Source organism: Amaranthus tricolor, chromosome 10, assembly GCF_026212465.1.
Source record: "Amaranthus tricolor cultivar Red isolate AtriRed21 chromosome 10, ASM2621246v1, whole genome shotgun sequence".
Classification (NCBI taxonomy): Eukaryota; Viridiplantae; Streptophyta; class Magnoliopsida; order Caryophyllales; family Amaranthaceae; genus Amaranthus; species Amaranthus tricolor.
The window spans coordinates 5,720,300-5,743,838 of record NC_080056.1 but is presented as its reverse complement, the minus strand read 5'-3'; the positions used below and the strand labels follow the sequence as shown (position 1 = coordinate 5,743,838).

At 34.9% G+C, this 23,539-nt stretch overlaps 1 protein-coding gene and 1 long non-coding RNA gene across 2 annotated transcripts; one reads left to right on the top strand and one right to left on the bottom strand.

Moving 5' to 3' along the window:
• Positions 1-4,579: 4,579 nt before the first annotated feature.
• Positions 4,580-6,027, top strand: LOC130825734 (uncharacterized). Its single transcript, XR_009046941.1, has 3 exons — positions 4,580-4,875; positions 5,262-5,302; positions 5,718-6,027. It is a non-coding gene; the product is annotated as an uncharacterized LOC130825734 (long non-coding RNA).
• A 1,348-nt stretch (positions 6,028-7,375) lies between these two features.
• Positions 7,376-16,653, bottom strand: LOC130825802 (uncharacterized). The gene is made up of 14 exons (XM_057691226.1): positions 16,458-16,653; positions 14,557-14,641; positions 13,890-14,244; positions 13,063-13,249; positions 12,595-12,829; positions 12,449-12,517; positions 12,000-12,101; positions 11,851-11,891; positions 10,208-10,341; positions 9,383-9,446; positions 9,206-9,302; positions 8,997-9,112; positions 7,755-7,777; positions 7,376-7,661 (listed from the first exon to the last, which is right to left on the bottom strand). Exons 2-14 carry the CDS (start codon positions 14,594-14,596, stop codon positions 7,565-7,567), a joined length of 1,560 nt encoding a protein of 519 aa, XP_057547209.1. The 5' UTR covers positions 14,597-14,641; positions 16,458-16,653; the 3' UTR covers positions 7,376-7,564.
• Positions 16,654-23,539: the final 6,886 nt, after the last annotated feature.

Sequence of the window (23,539 nt, the reverse complement as noted above, 5' to 3'; positions counted from 1 at the left end):
TGTCAAATCTTTTTGTTTCATCAAGTATCCAAAGGTCCAAAAATTTCAAAAACTAAAAACAGAGAGGAAACCGTCAAAAATCAAAATCCAAAACATCCAAAACTAAAAATAGAAAAACAAAAGGGAAACAAGCAAAAATAAGCTAAACAGAATTTGAGAGGGAACCATCAAAAATCAAAATCCAAAACAGCCAAATTTGAAAACTGAAAATTAGGAGGAAAACAAGCAAAAATAAGCTAAATAGAATTTGCGAGGGAACCATTAATAATAATAACAAAATAATTATAGCTGTCAAGTATACATTGCCTCTTACTTTCTTAGTTTCTTTCAACCTTCAATTCTTACCTATTATGGACTATGACCAAATTAAAAAATAATTGTGAAAAGGAAGATTTTGACGAAAAATATAGATTGTGAAAAAAGCGTAGATCAATAATGGAGAAGACGCAAAGAATGACGATGATATTTATAAAGATGATTTTGGTCAACTTTCATCTATTGTGCGATCATAAGCCCTAATTACGACCCTTGCAAAGTTAGGGCTATAATTTTTAGATCTAGGGTTTTGAAAATTCATAAAACCTAAAAATGACAGTACAATTATAATTTATTCCCTCTAGAATCTAGATGTTGTATTCATGTTTTGTCCGGTTTAGTCAATGGCAGCAAAATTGGCGAGTTCGAGTAATATAAGTAGCAATTAGTTTTAAGGAAACGCGAATGGTAATATTTTTTTAAGTTTTTTAAAACATGTTAGCAATTAAAAATGAATGAAAAGACAAATATGCCCTTATATTTTGAATAAAGAAAGAACAAAACAACAAACCCTAAACAACCTAGCCCCACCCTAGACCCACCCACCACTACCCATACCACACCTTTATCCCACTCAGCACCACCGAGCCATCCACCACCACCCATGTTGCACCTTTGGCGCACCTAGCACCACGAAGCCTCACCAACACACCAAAGCACCCTAAACCTTACATTTGTGTCCTCTATTCAGCAGCTGAACATCACGTTTTCCGTCCAACAACCCAACCTAACCCTAACTAGACTCACCAACCAATGCAACCATGACTTTAGCCTCCACAATAATGCTACAATTTAGGCACCATAAACCACCAGTAATTACGACCCACACATTAATAATCCCGTCTCCGATTTCAAACTAGGTGGTGGTCAACCCACTTCAACCTCAATCCACTTCGTAAAACAAGTAAGATAGGGGTAGCCATTTGGATGAAAGATGTTTTGGGTGGTAATGGTCTGGTTAACAGCGTTTTTTGGTTGGGGGTTGGAGGCAATATGGGGGAACAATGAGGAAATCGATTGGGGTGGAGGAAGGGGTTGGGGGCACGGTGGGGAAGGGTCGGGATAGATGGGTTCAAGGGTTTGATTTTTTAACAATACTAAAAACAAAAAAAACTTTTGTAAAAAAAGTTAACGAACTATGCTACGTTTTAACGGAATTTGTTATGGCTTTTCTAAATTTGAAACCTTGTTGCTACTATGTGGAAAAAACGTAAAAAAATGCTAATACTTGCGTTTCCTTAAAACTAGTTTCTACCATGTAGAATTTTCTTGAGTAAGAGTCTCATTCTTGAGTAAGCTTGTACGTTTTCATTCTCCCTAATGATTTTTTTTTTTCCAGATTGAGACGGTCTCAAAATATTTTTTTGTTCCAGCTAAATATAAGGTTTGTTTATTGTAATGATTTATTATTATTTGCTTGAACTATGATATATTACTATAGATTTATAATTATCAATAGTCTAATTATAATTGAAAAAAACAAAAAATTAAACTATAAGGTATTTTACACAATCTGACATTTTTATATGATGGAAATTTAGAAGAACAAAATTATAAACGGGCCGGAGATTGCCTAGAGGGCTCAACCAATTTGAACCTGTTTTATTATTTATTTGCCCAACTCATTTTAATTTGAGCTTGACCCGACCCAACCTGACCCTTATTCGGCCAATTGCATAGGTCTATCTACTCATTTCTTGAATCACTTTGATTGTGGAACTATGATGAAGCTAAGCATTATTTATTTAATTTAGAGTTCTTGCTAGAAGGTATTTTGATGGAATATTTAATCTTATTGTAGTATAGTCAATTTTTCATTATGTATGAGAAACTTCCGAGGCTATCAAAATCACTTTATGGCTTGGGGTAATTGTTTCTGCGACAGTGACAATTTTTAGTTTGGTTTTTTGGTTCATTAGTTTGGTTTTTTGGTTCGTTAGTCTATTTCATTTTGTTTGCACATCTTTTATACAGTTGTAAATATTTTTTTTTTAGTTGAATAAGACAAATAATAAGTGAAATGAGTTAATGAGCAGATGATATTAGAAGATAATAAAATTATGGATGCAATTAAAAGAGAGATATGGGGATCATTTTTAAAAGAAAAAAAGGGTGCAAAGTAAGTGAAACAACCTAAAATAAAAATTAGGTACAAATTAAATGGGACAGTAGGATTATTGGGAAAAGCAAGGGTAATAATGAAGTTTGGCCACTGGTTACTAAGATGTTTTTGAGTGGAAACAATGAAGTGTACTTTCCATGAATTAAATCATGAAAAGCAAGGGTAAGTGCTTGGAACTTGGGTATTGGAATGTCTTGTGTGTTGTGTCTATGCATGATATTTCTACATATATACTTATGTCTTTTATTTTTTAGTTATATCGTATTTGTCCTTTCTAAAATAACTTCTTGTTGTAGGCAAAACGTCTTGGAGCACTCAACAAATTCAAAGCTGGAGAATGCAATATCTTCATTTGCACTGATGTAGCGAGTAGAGGTCTCGATATACGCTCAGTGGATATGGTGATAAACTATAATTTTCCCGCTACTTTCAAGGTCGATTTTTCATGCTTACTTGTTGGATGTATGCTGTCTTAAGTTTCGTGAATTAATGCCTCTTTTCTTTTTCTCCAATGCCTATGCTGGTATGTGGATCCTTGATGAATTTTACCTGTGTCACATGATCTGCTCACTTCTCTAGCAAATTCCGATTCCATTCGACCTTTCTTCTATTGTTCTTGTTTGTGGGTCCAATCGTGCGAATAAGCAATTTGAATCGGTAAAATCTTTGACTTGAACACAAGACACATGCTGAGTTGCAAGGAAAATGTGTATCACGAGAAGATGAATGAGAGAACTAGTGGTATCCCGATTTCCAGCTATCCCGTCCAAAATCGTTATGTCAATCATTATAATATGAATTGTGTGGCTGCCCATTGAACCGCCCTATGGAAGAGGCGCTTTCTAAAGAGAGAAGGTTGATGCAATAGAGTAGAGGCAACTTCTTTTCTTGAGAATGAAATTTGTTTAAACCCCAAAGCCTTCTCCACGTAAGAGTTTGTCCAATTCTTTAATTATTTCATTACAATTATAATAAAAAGGCATACATGCGTCCGACGTTTGCCTTGCCCACCCACGGTCCTGCTAGCTCTTGTTGCATGGGTTTTTCTTGTATTTCATTTTTTTTTACAATGTTGAGAGTTTCCGTCCTACCGCCTAAAACATATACACAACAAATAAATTTTTAATATACTTGTAATCTATTTAAAAAATATAAATATTATTTGTATGAATGGGTATGATACCAAGGGTTTGATGCTTTTACTTCCCCAGATTTGTCCGGGTCATTGGTTTCTTTCTTCGAAAAATTAGTCTACATGTAAACGACTCTACCACCAGATGGGGGTATTCCCGAAAAATGTTGTCAAACTGGTTTTTCCTCTTCTCCTAAATTGAAACATAAATCATACAAATACTACGAATTTACAATACATAAACAATTTATAATTTAAATTAAACTATAATTGAACATTTGAATTACCATTATATTGGTATTTGACACATCTTGCACCACCTTGTTGTTGTGGTTGTTATCTTATTGATGATTGTCGAGAACTAATTACCTTAATGAACTAATTAGCTTAGTAGGGGTAGCTTGTTCTTAATTAATTTCAAGTTGATCTTCCATTTCATTTTTAAACTTGTCTAAATCTTGATCGTACCCTTGGTAATTTAGCTCATAATCACTAATCGAGCCTTTTTTTAGCTTGATCATCCTAATGATTATTCATCTTACTATTTTTTTCGTGGCTTTACATGAAGAAAGACATGATTATATATCTGAATTCGATTTGTTAACACGAAATAAGTGGGTGTGACTTTCGACTTAAGAACCAATTAGGTAGATGGGTCAACTCGGCCTGAACTGTTTATTAAATGTGTGTAAGTAAAGGTAAAATTTATAAATTTGAAACAAATCGGTATAACCCATATAATTAAATAAGTTAATTTCGAATCAAGTCAATCAATATAACTTGAACTTACTTCGTGTAATATTTTTCTATTTTTTATAGTAAATACAAAATAAAAAACTCATAAACTATTAGTTTTAAATTGAATCCTAAAATATATAAGATGTTTCAAATGTGAAAACCCTAAAATGAAAATATAAAATTCTGAATAGATTATGTTAGGGTTATGTTTTCGAATCCAATTCACTAAACGGGTCAGGTTCGGATCAAGGGGTTTTTTGACCTGATTATATTTGATCTAAACACGAACCTGACGCGACATGATTATAATCCTACATATTGGTATTTCATTATTAAAAAATTAAAAGAGTAATTAGAGAAATTGAAAGACTAATTAAGTAATTATCAAAGCAATTGCGTAATTAGAAAGAGTATTTAGAGAGTATGTGTAGAGAGAGAAGGAGAGAGAGTAGAAGGTGTGGAATGGATACATACCTTTATCCATAATACCCTCCAATGGGTATAATAGACCTCCAACGGCTCGAAACTAGCTCCAACGGTCAAGTTAAGCGTTTTTAAAGAATCAATGGTCAGTTCATTTCGGTTTCCTTGTTACTGTTTGTTTCGGGTCAGGCTTGATTTTGGAACTACCCCTGAACTGCGGTTCGGAAAGTTCCATGCTGTACCGGTTTAGGCCAATTTCTGATTGGTTTGGCTCCGGGTAGACTGCTAAGGAGCCGCCAAGAACCGGAACCAAAAATATGCTTGCGGTGCGGTCCGAATCAGGTTCCACTTTGGTGGAACCAAAACCGGGCCAACCTTGGCCGTGGTTATCTCTTGTTGCAGGTAGCCTGCCCTATGGCTATCTGTAACGAATCAAAGCGAACCGTTAATCATGTGACGATGAATTAAACAAAGTTCATCAAGGTGTATACTTCCATTGCATCTAATTGACAATGCCATTATGGATTACAGGATTACATACATCGGGTTGGGAGAACAGCTCGTGCTGGAAGGTCAGGAGTTTCCATCTCATTAGTGTCTGAGCAGGCTCATATTTTTTGGCAAATGATTACAACTTACTGTTGTAATAGTTGTATTAAAACTTTGCATGATGACGACTTAGAAACTTCAGGGCCAGCTTAGTTGATACTTGAAAGCTACTAGCTACCTTTGTTTTCCATAATATTTTTTTTCGGATCAAAGTCATCGAGCCACGGTTCTCTGGGATATGTGTGAGCCGTGTGAGGGAGGGAGCCTTGATAAAATCACCTCATGGAACATTTTTGTCTGAATTATTTTCACATTTTCGACAACATTTATGTCAATTTGACGTTGTGTGTTCATCCATCTTTAACTTCAGTGAAAAAGATGTATGCTGGTGTTTCGTGACTAATAAGAGTAAACGGCTCAATTTGTTTTCACTCACAGAAAAACAAGGAGTCGGGGCAGAAGAGAGGAAGAGAGATGGATGATGATGAAGAGGAGGAGATTCGGAGATACTTGAACAAGCCCAACAAAAGTCGCAGCAAAAATGGCAAGAAAAGTAGCAAACCATTCAAGAAATTTAGAAGATGAACTTCGCTTGATTGGTTCGACCGGCTTTTTGTTAGAATCATCCGATGCACATAGCCCACAGATATCAAATTATAATTTGATAGCCCAATTCAATTTAATTAAATTTTATGTAGGTATTTATTCAACTTTTAATAATTCAGTCATTTTAAATGTTTTATTTCTAATTTAGATATGTTAACTTTATCAATTTACCCTTACTAATTTAACTTTTTCACATTTTTGCACTTATTAAAATTTCATTTTTTCCTATGAAAATTTAAAAATAGTATACTTTTTCTTTCTCCTATGGTTTTATTTGACCACTTAAAAATGGTGAAAAGTTAAATAGGACATATTGAATGAATAGAAAGGAGTATCTTCCATTGATTTTAGTTTCTTTAATTTGAATACTTTTTGAATTAATTGACGTATAGATATTTATATTATCTTATTTAATTTGTGGCATCTTCTATGTACAAGCACATATACCATTATGTCAAAATAATCTAAATATGAAATTTATTAAAAAAATATATAACTTCCTATCAAGATTATATGGCGTAAATATGCTTCATCTCAAAGAAAATTTGAAAAAAAAAAGACTTTTTAACAAAGTTTGTCAAAATTAAGCTTCGGCCAAACTTTTATCCCAAGATAAGCGTGCTTGGCTCTAAAGTTAGGTTTGGTATATACTCGATGTTACTAACAGCGAACTAAGAAAACTGGTCAAAAAATAGTCAAGCCTTTGTTCGTTGTTAACAACGAACAAAAAGCAAACTTAGTCAAAGCAGGTCAAACCTTTGTTCTCTGTTACTAATAGCGAACAAAGGCTTGACCTGCTTTGACCAGGTTTGCTTTTGTTCGCTGTTAATAACAGCGTACAAACATTTGACTTTTGTTGACTTTTTTTCTATGCTTTAAACTAGGAAGAAAGGAGAGCTGTTGTATTTAGGGTCGTATTAGTTCGCTGTTACTAACAGCGAATAGAGACTTGGTCAAAAAAAATTAATATCTCTGTTCGCTGTTAGTAACAGCGAACACATATGTTGACTTTTTTTACCATAACCTATGTTCGCTGTGACAACAGTGAACTAACCCTTGACTTAAATTTCATCACTCTCTCAGTTCGCTGTTAATAATTCACTGTTAATAACAACGATTAGATACCGAACCTAGCTTTGGAGACAAGCACGCTTATTTTGGGATAAAAATTTGGGCGAAGCTTGTTTTTTTGACTAATTTTGTTAAAAACACTTAGTTTTTTCAAATTTTCCATCTCAAACATGTTCAAGCTAAATGTTTTTATACACACATACGCTTGATAAAGTACAAGCATATAAATGTTAAATGTGCAATTGTTCGACTCTTACACATCTTGACGCCATTTTAATAGCCGATTTTCAAGTTGAATGTTACTTAATAGGTCATGTAAGAGTACAACACTAAGTTCATACATTTAAAATCAAATTTTCCATTATTTTTTTTTAAAAAAAACTTCAGTTTAAGTTTTAAATAAACCGACTAAACTTCAATTTTTATCTGTAAATCCCTAATTATACTCGACTCACCTTTACTTATTCTCAATAAAATCCCCGAGGATTCCTCAAAATTAATGTCATCGTTATACTTGCATTGAAAGACAACGTTTCACCAATTAAATTCAACAATTTCAAAACGAAGCAAAATTCCGACTACTCATTCTATGTTAGCGTCACACTCGATCATGAACCACTGGCACCAGATGCAGCTTCCGCTGCTTTCTTCTCCCGCTGCTTTTCTCTTTTCTTTTTGTTTTTCAACGCGTTTTTACTCATTTCCCTGCATAAGCATGTGAATTATGCTTCAGAGAACTAAGGGCAAAAACGAAAGGAAAATTAATCACTTCAGACAATGTTATTTTCGAGTACTTACTGTGTATCCATCCCTCCTAATAGCTGTCAGATTAAAACAAAAAAACTGTGTTACTAACTTGATTATAGGCCTAAAAATGAATATCATATGCAAGATCTACAACTACATAACGCAAAGCATTCCAGATACCGACAAATGAGCATTACGATTGTAGCCACGCCTTTGTGCGCAGTGAACTTGCTGCCTAGCTTCCCGGGTCACCGATAAGTGGTATCAGTGTAACATAACTCGGTAACTAATTCACTTTTTAAATTTGCGATTCGCTCAAATTTGCCCAAGAATAGCCCAAAACCGACCATAATTCGCTTTTTTTGATTCGCAATTCATGAGGAGATTAGCGAAGTATGTGACACTGGGTGGTATTGATTCCGTTTTATTTAATATCGGAAACTATATTAGCGTATATTCATTTCTAATATTAGCATTAGCCTGTCATAAGTTCTTTTTAATATAGACTACAAGGTCTAATCAGCATAAGCTTTGAATTCAAAATGACCTACGATCCTACGAAACAACGGATCTACTGAAAGGAATTGGATATCAACAAACTACCAATTTGAAGACGTTATTTCTAGACTTATAAAAGAGGGTAAAATTCAATAGCTGGAGAAACATTGGAGAAAAAATTTATAACCATACCCATGTTCCAACTCCTGCACTAGTCGGGTGTTTGGATTTTGGTTTTTACATCGGCTTTTTGGTCGACTTTTGACTTTTTATTTGTTGGTTGGTCAAACATCAAAAGAAAGTGTTTGGTAAATGGCTTTTAAGCCGGTTGAACTTTAAACCACAATAAAAAGCTACTCCAGTTAGCTTTTTTGTTGGCTTTGACTTGTTGACTCGCTTTTAGCTTGTTGACCCACTTTTTCGCAAATAAACAGCGAACAACTAATACCTGAATTCACCAAACATCTCCATAAACAATTGGCTTTTTCAGCTAGCTTAAAAGCCAATAAAATAACCAACATTTCCAACTGGTCAAAGCCAACTAAAGCCATCAGTCAATTGTCAAACACCCCCTTAGAATTTTAAGGCATACATGGAGTTCATTATATTGCCCAATGCCACACTAACCTGGATTTTCTTGTTTTAGCACTTAAATGAACGGTTCTAGCATTCAAATCCAGAAAGATATAAAAGTTCTCTAGAACGAAGCTTGCCAACCATTTACGTTCATTATGTTAAAGAATATAAATAATGATAACTGACAAATTAAGCACAACGCCAAGGTGTAGCTAGTACCTCTGCCTTAACAGAAGCCGCCTGCTTAGCATGAGGTGGTCGATATGCAGCAGGTTTCTGCGGTAGATTTCCCGAGCTGGCTTTTGTAGCACTTTGGGACGCCTTTGACCCTTGTCCTACAAGGAGAAAACTCTATTTATTCAAGCAAAAGCACATTACAGAGACAAATATTTCGAGCAAATTGCACAAAAGGTGATCAAGTGAAGAACCTTGTGATTTGATATCTTCAATCTTCAATGAACCAAAAGACTTTACAGCTTCAGCAACATCACCAAAACTATCTGCTGATTCGGGTTTCCAATCAGCCTGAGGTTGACATAAGACACAATGAGCATTAAAAGATGCTATTATGAGGCAATAGAAGAGGTGGCACTCGTCGCACTAACCTGGAACAATTTGTCAAACATTTTCTTGTAATACAACGAACCGTTGTGGTGGAAAATCTTGATCCTACATTATGAGAACATGTATGATCAATTAAATCCGCCCCTAAATTAGAATATTGGACCAGTGTAACATAATTCGCTAGCTAATTCACTTCTTGAATTCGTGATTCACTCAAATTAGCCTAAGAATAGCCCAAAACTGACCACAATTTGCCTTTTTTTTGATTTGCGATTCGTTATTAGATTAGTGAATTATGTGGCACTATACTGGACATCCATTTCGAAGTATTACATCATTGCACTAGTTACAGTGAGCCAAATTCATAGAAGTTTTTCCATTATCTCTTAAAAAATAAAATCGATACGATATTGTTGTGATTCCAGATATATAAAATTTCTGTGAGTAGTTGTGTTCCAAGAATGCGCTTTATAAAGTCATATTAACGCGATTCGCCAAAAAATTGCATTCTTGAAATGCAACGACTCACATGTTGACATACTAATCTCAGGTAACTTGTTCAAAACAAAGAAGAATGGACAACTGTACAAAAAAATTGTATGCAGTTTATAGAAAATCCAAAAGCGATTTTAGCTGACATGCAAGCTCAATCCCATTATCCCCCATCATACAAAAAACAAATACCTTGCCTAAATAGGCAACAAAAAGAGTTATAGCTTACATGTATAAGGAATTAAATCATTAACTTGAAGCATTCGTCAGATTAAATCATGATAGTCCATACAAGATAAGGTGCAAATCAACCTTTTCATACGAGTCACAATTACATTCATACATTAGCTATGTTTAAGCAGAAAACAGCATACCCATTATCAACCTGACGTCTTGGTGCAGTTGATGCGGTCATAAAGAAACACCCATTAGGAGACCATTCACTAGTTACAGACCACTCAGCTTTAGTTGTTCCAAGCTTCTTTTTCTCGGTAAAATCCCAGAAAGCCTGCAACACACAAACGTGTAGTTGCACAAGGCAATGGTTTCCAGTTTTTGTAATATTGTTGTAATATTGACAGCATAGATACGAACGGGTTTAATATTTTATTAAATAGGTCTAAAAGAAAAAGGGGATCATAAATGAATCAAAAACAGAATTGGTGCTTCAAAGATAAATTACTCGTCTGAAATTAGCAACAACCTGCATCCACTTTCATACCCATAAAGGAATGTAATTACTGGAAACTATTCTAGATATTAGAACTGAAGGAAACTATAATCAACATTTATTTTCTAAATCGGGTGGAAATAATGGTAAATACTCGGTAAAGGGCATACACAAATCCATCCTAAAAAACTTTCGAGTATTAATCGAGTCATCTATGTGATGAGTCATTATTGTTTACAAACATATTATTTAAACAGCTCATCCGTCTTACGTGTAAAGAGTTGTTTGTTATTCTCCATTTGTAACTTCCTCTTAGTATTTGCCACATTCTATCTAACGCATCCTCCAACACACTATTTAATACTAATATCTCAAATTACGAATAAGTAAAATTATAAAGTTGATAAAATATTCATTGAGAAAAATCGAAAGATTTCACTTAACTATTTTTTACACAGTTTGTGAGCGAATATGATCAAACTTAGGAAACAAATCGCGTAGATAGTCTATATGCTACAACTACTAAGAATAAACCAAAAAATGACAACTCTTTAATTTCATTCTGCGCATCAGAGAAATGTGAAGTGGAGTTGGACAGAAACCAGGCGCAGATTGGTGAATCTGGCGAGATAAGAATTTCAGTAGCCATGAAACTCTTCTTCACATGGATATTCACGAATTCGCCATTAACTACAACAATACTAGAGCCTTAACACTAAAAGATTGAAATGGAGTCGGCTACATGAACCCATCTATCAGTTCTAATGGTCGTCCACTCCACATGAATTCTTGTTTTTCATTCATTCCGATTTTCTGTCAATCAATATGTAAGTTTAGATCCTTCATATCCTTTTCCACTCCAACCTTCTAAATCATCTTCGGCCTTCCTCGGTCACTTTAAGTGTCCTGAACTCCAACTATTACAACTTGACATTTCAGGGTTTTCACGAGTTTTATGCCTCTCCTTTGAAAGTGCCTCCAAGAGGTTAGTAATAGTAGTAATAGGAGAATTAATTTACTGCACTTGCCCTTTAAGTATTTACTAATAAAGTTTTTAACTTAATCCAGTAGTTCTTTCTCTTTTACTTTATTTATGATTTTATATATTTTTCTTGATTTTTAATATTTTTCTTGATTTATTTAGAATATATTATACTTTCAAACAAGAATCTTATATGAAAAGAAACTACTGCAGGGAACGAATCTTTTCACAACAAAAAACTTCTCTTTCTAACATTAAACAACCTATCTTTTTGCTACGACTCATAAGTCACAAACTCACAACCCAAGAAAAATATTAAAAGCTAACATACAAGCAATTTAAAAAGGAAAGCCAGTTGGGCATACCATATCACCAGGTAAGTTTCCGAAACCAGCCAAGCACAAAACTGCATGAGGGGACTTAAGGATTTAAACAAATATAAAGAAAGAAAGACAAAAAAGCAGGAGGATTATGAGAAAACGGAGATGGGAAAAATCAGTTGTATGAAGGATACATCTTCCCTTGGGATTCCATTTGATAGTGTTGTACGGGCCTTCACCAAGATCGAGGAGTGGGTTGCACTTCTTATCAAATACTGTAGCTTTAGCAGGCATAACTGAAGTTAGGTTAAAGAACAACATCAATAAGAAACAATCATCTTTTTTAAGAGTAATCCACCGTCATTTTACGAGTCTTCAGTTGAGCGACGTATCTCGGTCCACAGTTCCGAAGAAAACTCCTCTAGCTCTAGAAATTAATTGATCAAACACACATTTAATCTTTCTAGAGCTACTCTTGTGAGAGACCGTCTCTCGATGAGACGATCTCAAACAAGAAGTCTATTTCCCATATTATGTATTAGATGGGCTATTTAACTCATGTATAAGGCGCGTCTCTCGGTGAGACCGTCTCATACAACAATTCGAGATCATTTAAGGGAAGTGTTTAACATCGAAAGGATACATCCGTAAACAACAGCAAATTCTGAACCCGAGTTGGACCACTGAACATCATGAATGGGTCCTTCCTTGCCTGTAAACATATCCAACTAAATCAGTTCTACAAGAAAAGTCGAACCATAACTGGAGCTATAAATATCGGTCACATACGAAGAGGTACAAGGCCTTCATGAACTCCATCGGTTGTCAAGTAATTCAATTTTGACTCTCCATAGTAACTTTGGTTCGTTTTATCAACATCCGCTTGAGCCACAGCTAGAAGACCAGTAGATCCATAGTTCCAATGTAATTGCACAGTTGTGCAGCGGAAGAAACTACGCCGTGCAACAGGCTGGCTAGAGGCATCACTTCCACATGGAAATATCTGGACACTTGCAGGAACTCCCTAATAAAGGGCATCAAAAGCAGGGAAAGGGTCGTTTAGAAAACAATTAACTTAAAAAAAAATCCCAAATTTGTGCATACTAGCACTAATATACCGTAAATTTTGGGCTCGTGAAACATCCACTACAGGGATTATTGAAGACCAAGGACAATATTATCCTTATTTAAACACCATACAATATTATAATTTGTAATGTCACATGGGGATGAGAGAACAACACAGCTAAAGCCAACCTTTGATTCAGGAACAAATGCCGCAACATATGAACCAGGACGTTTGGAAAGCTGAGCCGCTGCCACTCCTGGAATTCTGAAGCGAGATACAAATCCTTTGGAGAATTCAGCAGGATCAAAAAACTGCAGTTCATTTGTGACAAGCCGGCATGCAACAACTTCGTCCGAGCTGAATAGAATAGAGGGCCTGGAAAGCACATATACATTTTCATTAAGAGGGCCAGGATATCACTAAAATAACTATGGATACTTAGGAAAAGAACACATAAATATTCACGTCAATATCAACTCTCTTTATCTCGGTTATGAACCAATACAAGTTAAAGCCAACCAAAACCCTATTTTCTTAAAGGAATACATAAATATTAACATTCATATCAACATATGGTTACACAGGATATAGAAGCAGCATTTGAACTTAGCTTGGGTGGTTCTAGGCACATTCTGGGTGCCGGACCACGTAGGGCCCCCATAAATTTAGGGGCTTCAAATTAGTTCTAAGATGCATTTTTTTGTACATTAATTCAAGTATTGCAGTTCATATTTAATTTTCGCTTTTAATAGATTTGTTGGATTATGAGATGAATTCTGTGTTGTTCTTGTTTACGAACGAATATTCAAGCATAAACTATTTCATTTTATACATTTTAGTGTTGAATATTTGTACAGTTGATGCAATTTTCTATAATCATTAGTAAAGGATGTAAGGACCCCATTTCAAAAGAAATTGCACAAAAATTAGGGCCCCCATAATTTTTGTTCTGCCCCTGGAACTTAGAATACAAAGGCCGAACATCTGTTTTCCTACATATATTGAGTAAACGTACCAGGTGGTTTTACTTATGTTCTTCTGAGAAAAACTATACACAGAAGCGCCCGTCTCAACACTCCATATGTTGACATTTTTCTCCTGAGGGGCTGACTGTTTCTGAAATGTCTGAAGGTATGTCCCACGGGGTGATAGATTTGCAGCGGCAAGGCTAGGAACTTGAATGAATCTAATCTCTTTGTAGGTATTGCATTCAAAAATACTTATAATTCCATCAGGTTTAACCACCATAAGCCTAGAACCATCTTCACTAAACATAGCACTACTGCAAGGAACTTTCGGCATCCTGGTGTTTGGTTCACCATTGTTGAAGGGTGGAACAGTCCATATACAAGATCCTTCTTGATCACGGACTAGAGACAAAATAATAGAATTCATCAACTCAGCCATGATAAAAGTTCAGCTTTTAAAAACCATTTGAAAGCATAAGTATAGACTATATTACTCGGACTCTTCATTTTGCTTTACGTACCCGTGTCCGATCCTTGATGCTCGGACATTGGTATGGCACTTACAAACTTCGTTTTAGATGTAAAATTGAAAATTTAGACGTATCCGACACTTGGACACGTACTAGTATCCGACATCAATACCCAAGTCCAAGTAACATATAGTATAGAGATAAGCACAAAACTATTTGGAAGCATAAGTATAGAGATAAGCACCTAATATCTCCAAAGACGGTGGAGGCTTTGCAGCAGCCATATTTGTGTAACGAAATAAGCTGCAAAGTACTAACCAAACGCAACCCTGCAGATATATAACAATGTCGAAATTAAACGTGTTTCCTAGATATCAAAAAAAATTTAAACATGTTATTTGATTCTATGCGCTTGAACCTTAAACTGAAGAAAACGAAGTTACAGTAGCTTTCTAAGGAAAAAAAACATTTTCCAACAGCAAACTTTTTCTCATAGGATTTGTTAATAAATAGTAATTTATTTCTGGAGGAGAAAATTATGTTCCTTGTAAAATGAAGCCTTGTTTTTCATTGAAATACCTCATGTAAAAATGAAGTTCATTATGAATGTTTCCTTCTACATTTACTCGTCACATTGTTTAGCAAAAAACCAATTAAAGGTTTGTTGAAGTTTGAAAAGAAAATTTTCGTTGAAACATACTTCGCTTAGGAAATAAAATTTAATGCAAAATGCTTTCCATAAGCTCCAAAACAAACTCACCCTTAGGGTTAGTTTTCCTTAACTTATTTTCAATTGTATAATGTTTAGTTCAAATAGTGAAGTTAAGTTCTCAATAGAGAATTTAGTGTTGTCTCAGTTCGAACATGTATCACTTTTCCCGGACAAGAACTAAGGTCGTGGGTTTGATTCCCACTACCCCCCTCCTTTGGCTCTCTCATTCCCTCAACCTACCTTGTCCTCCAAAAAAGGTACAATTCAATAATATTTTCCATCACTTTGTTTCTCACAATGTCACTTGTCAATTTTGATAGCTTCACTTTAATTTTAGTAAGTTTAATTTACTACAGTATAGAGCCCGATTAAATCCGCGAGAAAAATTCTTTAATGCGAATAGAACCAAAGTTCTAATTTGATTTCAGTAATAAAACAAAAATCTTATCTTTCAATTTTATGATAGCAACAATGCAATAGCGAAATCCTTAACTGGTTAGCCCCATATAGGTATGATCAATAAACCACTAATTTATCTTGAATCAATGATCATCCACATAGCTCATATTTTGCCATTCAATAAGGAACTTAGCATCAACAAAACTTAAATGTTCCGACTAAAGTTTGCTATGCTGAGAAACAAACAAACATACAAGTATTTGACACAGCAAGCAAACTCACTTGGATCAAATCATACTCCCTAGTCCTACATCCCTCTTAGTTTCCTACAATTTATACTTTTGGTTGTCCCAATAAATTTGCTACATCTCTATTCATAAATGTTGATTCCCATTCTTTCCCCTAATCTTATCTGGCAAATTCAATCTCTCACTTCATCTCATCCATACATTTCATTCACCCACTAATTTTTATCTTAATTTTCCAATTACAAGCAACCAAAAACTAATATTCAGAATCGGGTTTTGTCTCAATTGGAACATGTTCCACACACACAAAGAGGAAGGTTATATTCTCGATGCCCTCTCCCCTAGGCCTACCGTTCCCTTAGCCTACCCTCTACCAAAAAAAATTCCACCAAAAATCAAATGTAGTAAATTGAGAGACAAGGTTGGAAATCAAAATCAAACTTTATGCCATCAAGCTCATTAACCCATCATTTTGAAGAAATATAGTTTCAAAACAACATTAAACTATTTACTAAAATTCACAGACAACAATCAAACTAACAAAGTGATGATCAAACATAAAACAAACTAATTATAGGGAACAAAGAATAGACACCATCATTTTCAGCATACCCACAAACAACATTAACTAATCCCATCTAAAAAAAGTTCGGAACTTTAGCAACAAAATTCAGAGCAACGAACGGAAAACAAATTGAACAAGTAATTTATATTTGCAATAAAACAAGCTATAAATCAAGGGCAAAAAAAGGATTGAGTGTAATAGTGAGATAGTTAACACTTAACAGTAAGAGGAACACTGGAGCAGACAAGGGGAGAAACGGTTGTGAGACGCCGGAGCCGATGACCTCTGAATTATAATAGAGATGCAAGGGAAATGTTGTTGGGTTAATGGTATCTGGTTTTTTTTTTTTTGGTTTTGGGTTGTTGATATTGGATCTTTCAATATGGATCTTTGGAGTTGGAATTTGAACCGTAAGCTGAAATCAACTCACCATGAAACGGATCTATATAATTAGCTTAGCCTATTACTCTAATTGCTTTAAGATTGTTAAAAATCAATTTAAGATTATAAATGATCATTTTAAAATTATAAAATAATCACTTTAAAATCATAAGAAATCACTTTAATCGTTATAAATAATCACTTTAAGACAATATATATATTAAATCAGCTTAATAATAGCCTTATTGTGAGCCCCTCTTATTTGATAATGTGTGTTGAAGTGTCTCAAAACAAGGAGCATGCATTCTTTCTCATTATTTGTATTTATTTGGCACCTTAACTTGAGTATGAGACTCATCTCATAATGAAATTGGCTCGTATGATAATTTGTGGGAAACTAATCACAAATTATTGTATGCACCCATCTCTTATGGGTTGGACTCTAGGAGGATGCATTTTAGTCAGAGACAATCTCTCATACAACAGGTAGATCATGTTACGCAGAGATATATTTGAAGTGGCTCTTCTAAAGAGTTAAAGTGAATGTTTTAATATTTAAAGCCTCAATTTTAATATCCAAATTGATATGCTAAATATATTAAACAACTAAAAGTGAGTATTTTAAGTATGAAAGTGAATGCTTTAATAAAAAAAAAAAGTAATTTCTTTTCTTTTGCCAAAATAACATGCAACCCGTTTTTAGATATAATTATGGGTCTAAAATCCGGTTAAACTTGTTATAGACTTGACCTTTATCTAAAAATATGGATTTGTAATTTAGAATAATATGGGTCCAAGGTTGAGTTAGGATCCGACTATACTCAACCTGATCCTAGAGTCAATTAGGATTTAGTTACAAACCATAAAACAATAATGAACCTTTTCCCTCAATATTGCAAATTCTATAATTATTTCCCACTTTGCATGAAATGGAAAAGTATTTCCCAATATACCGTCCACGTGGCAATTTCTTTTTTTTTTTTTAATTTCCCAAATAAAAACCGCCAAATGAGGTGGTGGTCTATGTTGAACAGTAAACCGCCACATGAAGTAGCGGTTTGGTTAGGGTAAACCGCCATCTCATGTGACGGTTTTCTTTGGGTAAACCGCCATCTCATGTGGCGGTTTGCTCTGTGCCCTTGCAACATTTTATTTTGTTCTTTCAATTCCCATAAATAGTTAGCACAACCTGCATTAAACTAGTTCAATACCATGTATTCCATAATAATCAACTACGAACCAGCTTGATTTGTAAACATTAATTATGAAAATAATGCGAACATATATTACAATCATGGATTACAATCATGGAAAGTGATACAAGTAGTTCAAGCCATATAAATTGATACAAAGTGTGCTAAACTACAATCCCTGACCCCTTTTGTTGTGCACACCGGTGGGTGAGGATGGTGTATACTCGTCAACCTCTGCAATGACATTAAGAGCAGGAGCTTGTCTTTGACTAGCACGCTGATATGTAATGATCGTATGCGGAGGCGATGGATGTAGAGGAGTGGTCATGGAAGCTGAAGGAACGAATGACGACATAGCACCGGATGTCGATGGGGATTTGGAAGACCGACCTCGAGTAGATGATCGCTCGCGACCTCTTGCCGACTACTTGATCCTCCGAAAGAGCTACCTCGGTGGGCCGAACTTCGTGGAGAAGGAGTGTGGAATGTATCATCAACCTCACCAATGATGGGTGGAGACAGAATGAGGTAATCATACCCCACCTGAGTCAATGCATCGGGCAATGACGTGTTAATGGAGCCAAGGGTCTGAGAACATAGTCGATACCCCACATCAACTGGCAATGTAGCGGCCCCGTGAATCGTGTTATTGCATTCTATAAGGACCGATCTGATGTGCTCAGCCTGTATGTTATCATTAATTGTTAAAAGAATCACATAAAAGTATTATTATATATTATGATTGTTAAAAGAAGACGTACCAGTAACGTAGATGTCAGATGGTAATGTGGTGTTCGTGAGGCGTAGTATGGAGATACGCCTGTACCAATTCATGTGCACAGCAGTGCTATGACCGGTGTAGTTCTCTCCCTGAACCAATCGAGATGCTCGGTCATTCCACGCATCTACTTGCGATCTATGTCATATGATGTAGTTCTTGTTCCCAGTCCTCCTATCAATCGCATGTAGTTGAGGTTGGGTGTCACAGGCATGCGGAATAACCTGCTGCAAACCGAATTGACGCATGACACGATCCGGAAGATATAGTTCGACGATGTCAAAGCAAATTAGTGGACAACGCAATCTCCAAATCTCGTGGCCCGATCTACATAAGTGTGGCAAAGCGTCCATCTTAGCCGTTGTGTAAGGCTGCCATTCTGTAACAAGCATGAAGTTCTTCTTGTATGTGGATACGTATTCTGTAGTGCGAAACGAAGGGTCCATAAAAGGATCATAAGAAATGTTACGAGCTCGACACACTGCAAGAACATGTGAGCATGGTAACTTGAACATGGTTGGTTTCTCACAAGAGCATGATGTTGCTGTGAGGTCAACCATGTAACATTTTCCACCTTTTCTTGCTATCATGTTGCCACAACCAGTGTTGACCTCAAATATCCCACGTACTGTGTCATATATCCTAACATTATGAAAGCGAGCTTTTTCAATATTCTTATCAATCGTGTTAGTTGGTTTCTTGGCATACACATGTCCATTTTGTAATCTCTTTCTCCCTAAATTCCTCCTTTTTGCAAAGTATTCGTTAACCCGGTAGAATGCCATCCTAACCAATGAAGTGATTGGGAGACACCTGGCCCCCTTCATTACGCCATTGAACGCTTCAGACATGTTTGTAGTTTTCACTCCATATCGATGACCACCATCATGAATCAAAGTCCATTGGCGCTCAAGAATGGAACCATCGACTAAGTACTTATATGCGTCCTCATCATACTCTTTAAGACGATTCATATAGAAATTATATTTCCAAATCTTGTCTGCTCAGAAGCTTTTCCAAATAAGTTTTTAACTGCTATGTTCTTGAACTTCTTATGCATTTTTGAGGCAAGATGACATTTACAAAATCGATGGAATGCATATGGCTCTTCCCACCCTTTTCCAACTCTATTCATTGCATGCAAAATTCCCTTGTGACGATCAGATATAACACATAAGCCATTCCTTTTAGTGACATACTGCCTTATACAATCCAAAAACCAACTCCATGTCTCGTTGCTTTCTCCCTCAACAAAATTAACAATTGACTTTACCTTGAAAGCTGGATCAACTCTTATCATATCCACGATAAGATCAACAACAAAATCAGAAGTAATGAGGGGATGTTCATCACTGTAATGCGTTGCGCAATCTTGATTATGACCCTTATATCGCACAATCTTAAATGAACCAGTGGCGGTCATGATAGCTCGCATCCTCCATTCACAACCTTTCTCCTCCTCATTAGTACATTGGATAACATACTTTGAAGGCTCCGACTCAATTACACAGAAGTTTCTATTGTTAGATATCGCCCATGCTTTAACATTCTTCTTAAGGTGGTCTAACGAGCTAAACTCTTGCCTTATCCTAAAGTCACCATTTTCAGTCATGGAGTTGTCATTATTTCAGATCATCAATCAATCTTTGATCAACCTCATCAATTCTAAGCCAGTCTTGAGATGGAGCACCATCTCTAATCGCTGCATCTAGAGCTTCTCTTTTTTCATCATCCTCCTCTAAATTAGAATCAATATGCTCATCCTCCTGATCTAAAGAGTCAACCTCGTTGGCATTACGCCTACCCAAGTGAGTCATAGAGAAGGTGTTCATTGCACCACAACCAATGGCACGTGAGTGAGTTGGAGAAGTAAACTCTTCTAAGTGCTCATTAACGTAATTTGGGTTTGTTAAAATTTCTATAAATGTATCATGGTGTACACTAAGACCTGATTCTGGAAGTTCCATGCTAGTCATGACTTCCCTCTCATTACCCAAATTTGCAACCATTTCGACATAAACCTCCAATGCCGTTCCTGGGGATTGTGATGCCGCATAAGCAAGAGCACTTATGCTTTCATCATTCTTAACCGGGACTAACACATTTTTCCCAGACACCGGATATTTCATCTCCATTTTTAATATAAAAGAGTTGCGATCACAACCAATTACATCATAGACTTTGCTAACAAACACCTCAAAAGTCGTATTTTGACGATGGATAAACATCACTGCATTCAATCCTCCATTATACATAATATCGGATCCCGTATAACTTACTTCCCCACCCCAATACACTACAACGGGATAATGATCCATATTCTGCACACACAAGCATATTTTTCATGTGATTTCACATAAACTTTATTGTTGATTGTGTGTAAGAGAAGTATAAATGTGTATACAAGAATGTGTAATATTAAAGTATTACAACACTTATTAGAAGGTCAATTCAAATATAAAACTAACAATATCATGAATATATACTAAATCCATTAAACTAACACTAACACTACAAAGTAGTAAACTTTCATTGTAGCATTTCATCGAACACTTTATATGCATACATAACAAATCATAAAATTCAACTACAAATGTGTAAAATGTAAGCTTAAATGATGAAATCTATACAATGTTACAAAGAATCAATCTACTATAAGTTCAAATGACAACAATGATGAACAAAAAAAATCAATTTGCAAATTGAAAAAATTTAGGGTTATATTCATACCTTAAATGAGGATGATAATAAACAAGTAATGAAGGAGAAGATGGCAATTTAGTTAATTGATTTAGTTAAATGAGAGGAATTGTGAATATGAAGTAAATGAGGAGTGTAGAAAATATATTTTTTTAAGAAGAACCGGCAGCAGCAGCAAAGAAATGGGAAGAATTGGGAAATGAGGTAGCAGGTGCGTTTTTGTACAGGAGCAAAACCACCACTTGAGATGGCAGTTTACTATAATTTAATTTTTTTTTTTAAATTCCACTGCAAAACTGTAACACCCCGGCCCCTCGGACCGTTGGTGACTACTCTTGGAGACTGTAGACTAGCCCCACAAACCAACATAAGTCTCTCCAGCGCACTTTAGCCTCACTCGTGCGCACCCAGGAAAACTTCTCAGGATGTCACGCATCCTAAGATTGCTCTCCACCAAGCACGCTTAACTGTGCAGTTCTTAGTAAATGGGCTCTCTAGAAAAGAAGATGCACCTTGTTGGTATGACTAGTCTATCAATCCTTTTTCAAGCTAAATCTAGGGTATTACAAAAACGCTACTTCATGTAACGGTTTTGTTGGAATTCCTAAGCAAACCGCCACACGAGGTAGCGATTTTATTTTAAAAAAAAGAAAAAAAAATTTCCACACTTGTCCTACGTGGACAGTATTCAGGGAAATATTTTTCCCTTTTACGTATATTGGGAAATATTTTTCATTTAGGCATTATTTTAGGAAAACTTTCAACAATAATATTTCATTATTTCAATGACATTGAGTGGCTACACCTACAACTATAAAAATAACGAATTATGATAACATTAAAAAAATATTATTTTTGTTGACTCTTGATTTCAAACCATAAAACCATTTCAAAAAATAAACATTGTGGAATAAACATAATAACGCAAGACCTATTTTAGACAAAACTCGTCATAACTAATATATAGGATTAGGTCCAAAATTTCTTAACACTAATGACAAAAGCATGAAATGAGACATGCTCAATACAATCGGCTTTTCATCTTTGCCCTTACGATATTAAACCATAGTGAAATAGTCTTTCAATAATGTTAAACCTTTATGGCCTGTTGGGTCAATTTAACTATGTATATAATAATAGAAGTATCATATAAAAATATTTTTAAAAAAAGTATTAAAATATTTTTTATAACCAATTCCTATAAGGCTATAATTATCCGGCCCGATCCCGTTGACCCCTTACTCAAATGCCTGTTAACGACACAACCCGTTATTAACCCGACCCATTAACAACCCGTTAAAATATTACCCGACCCTTGACCCGTTGGATCGACCCGCCCCGTTAAACACCTCTATTCAAAACTTACATATGATCACACAAAATATTATTCTATAAAATTAATAGACAATCACTTATAATTAAATATAAATTTTCATAGGCATAAACTCATTTAATATTAAAATATTATCTTTAGGAAAATAATTAAAACATTCAAGTCATCTACCTTAATTTTATAATTAATGCTCAATAAAATGTTATATACTCAATCACGCCCACTTGATTAAGATAAACATTAATTATACAAGTAATCTCGTTCTTGCTTCATAACTCCAAATAGATAGATTAGTCCAAACTTAGCACCACTAAATCATATTTTTGTAAAAACCTAAGTCACCCATCACAACAATATTACATAAATAAAATCTCGGTTATCCTAAAATATTCTCTAGTTTTAATAATAAATCTAAATTTTTTAATAAAATATTATAATCTATATAGATTGTAGACCAACCCTAGCTTCCCCAAAGTGGTAACACTAAACGAAAGTATGATTCATGCTACATACCTTATTATTATTAAAAATAAAAGAGTTCCTCATCTTGGCTTGGCAATGGATAAAGCTTGAGATAACACAAAATGTGAGAATAGTTCATAATGTGGAATCCATCCAAGTAATAATAAATATTCTTTTCTATTATGAGAATCATAAATTATGTTGTTTATATTCATATGATAAAGACAACCTACCAAATAAAATACTACAATCTCAAGATGCTCAAAAGCCTAACTAGTTGTATAATTGCAAAGAATACAAATCAATGATAGAAGATCATTAAAAAAACGCCATGTATAATAATCAACCATATAGTATAACATGATGATTTGCACTTTATTTTATACTAATTTGCAAATTATATTTTTAAAATTTATACAATTTGTAAATTACAATTATAATATTAGTTTTGCAAAT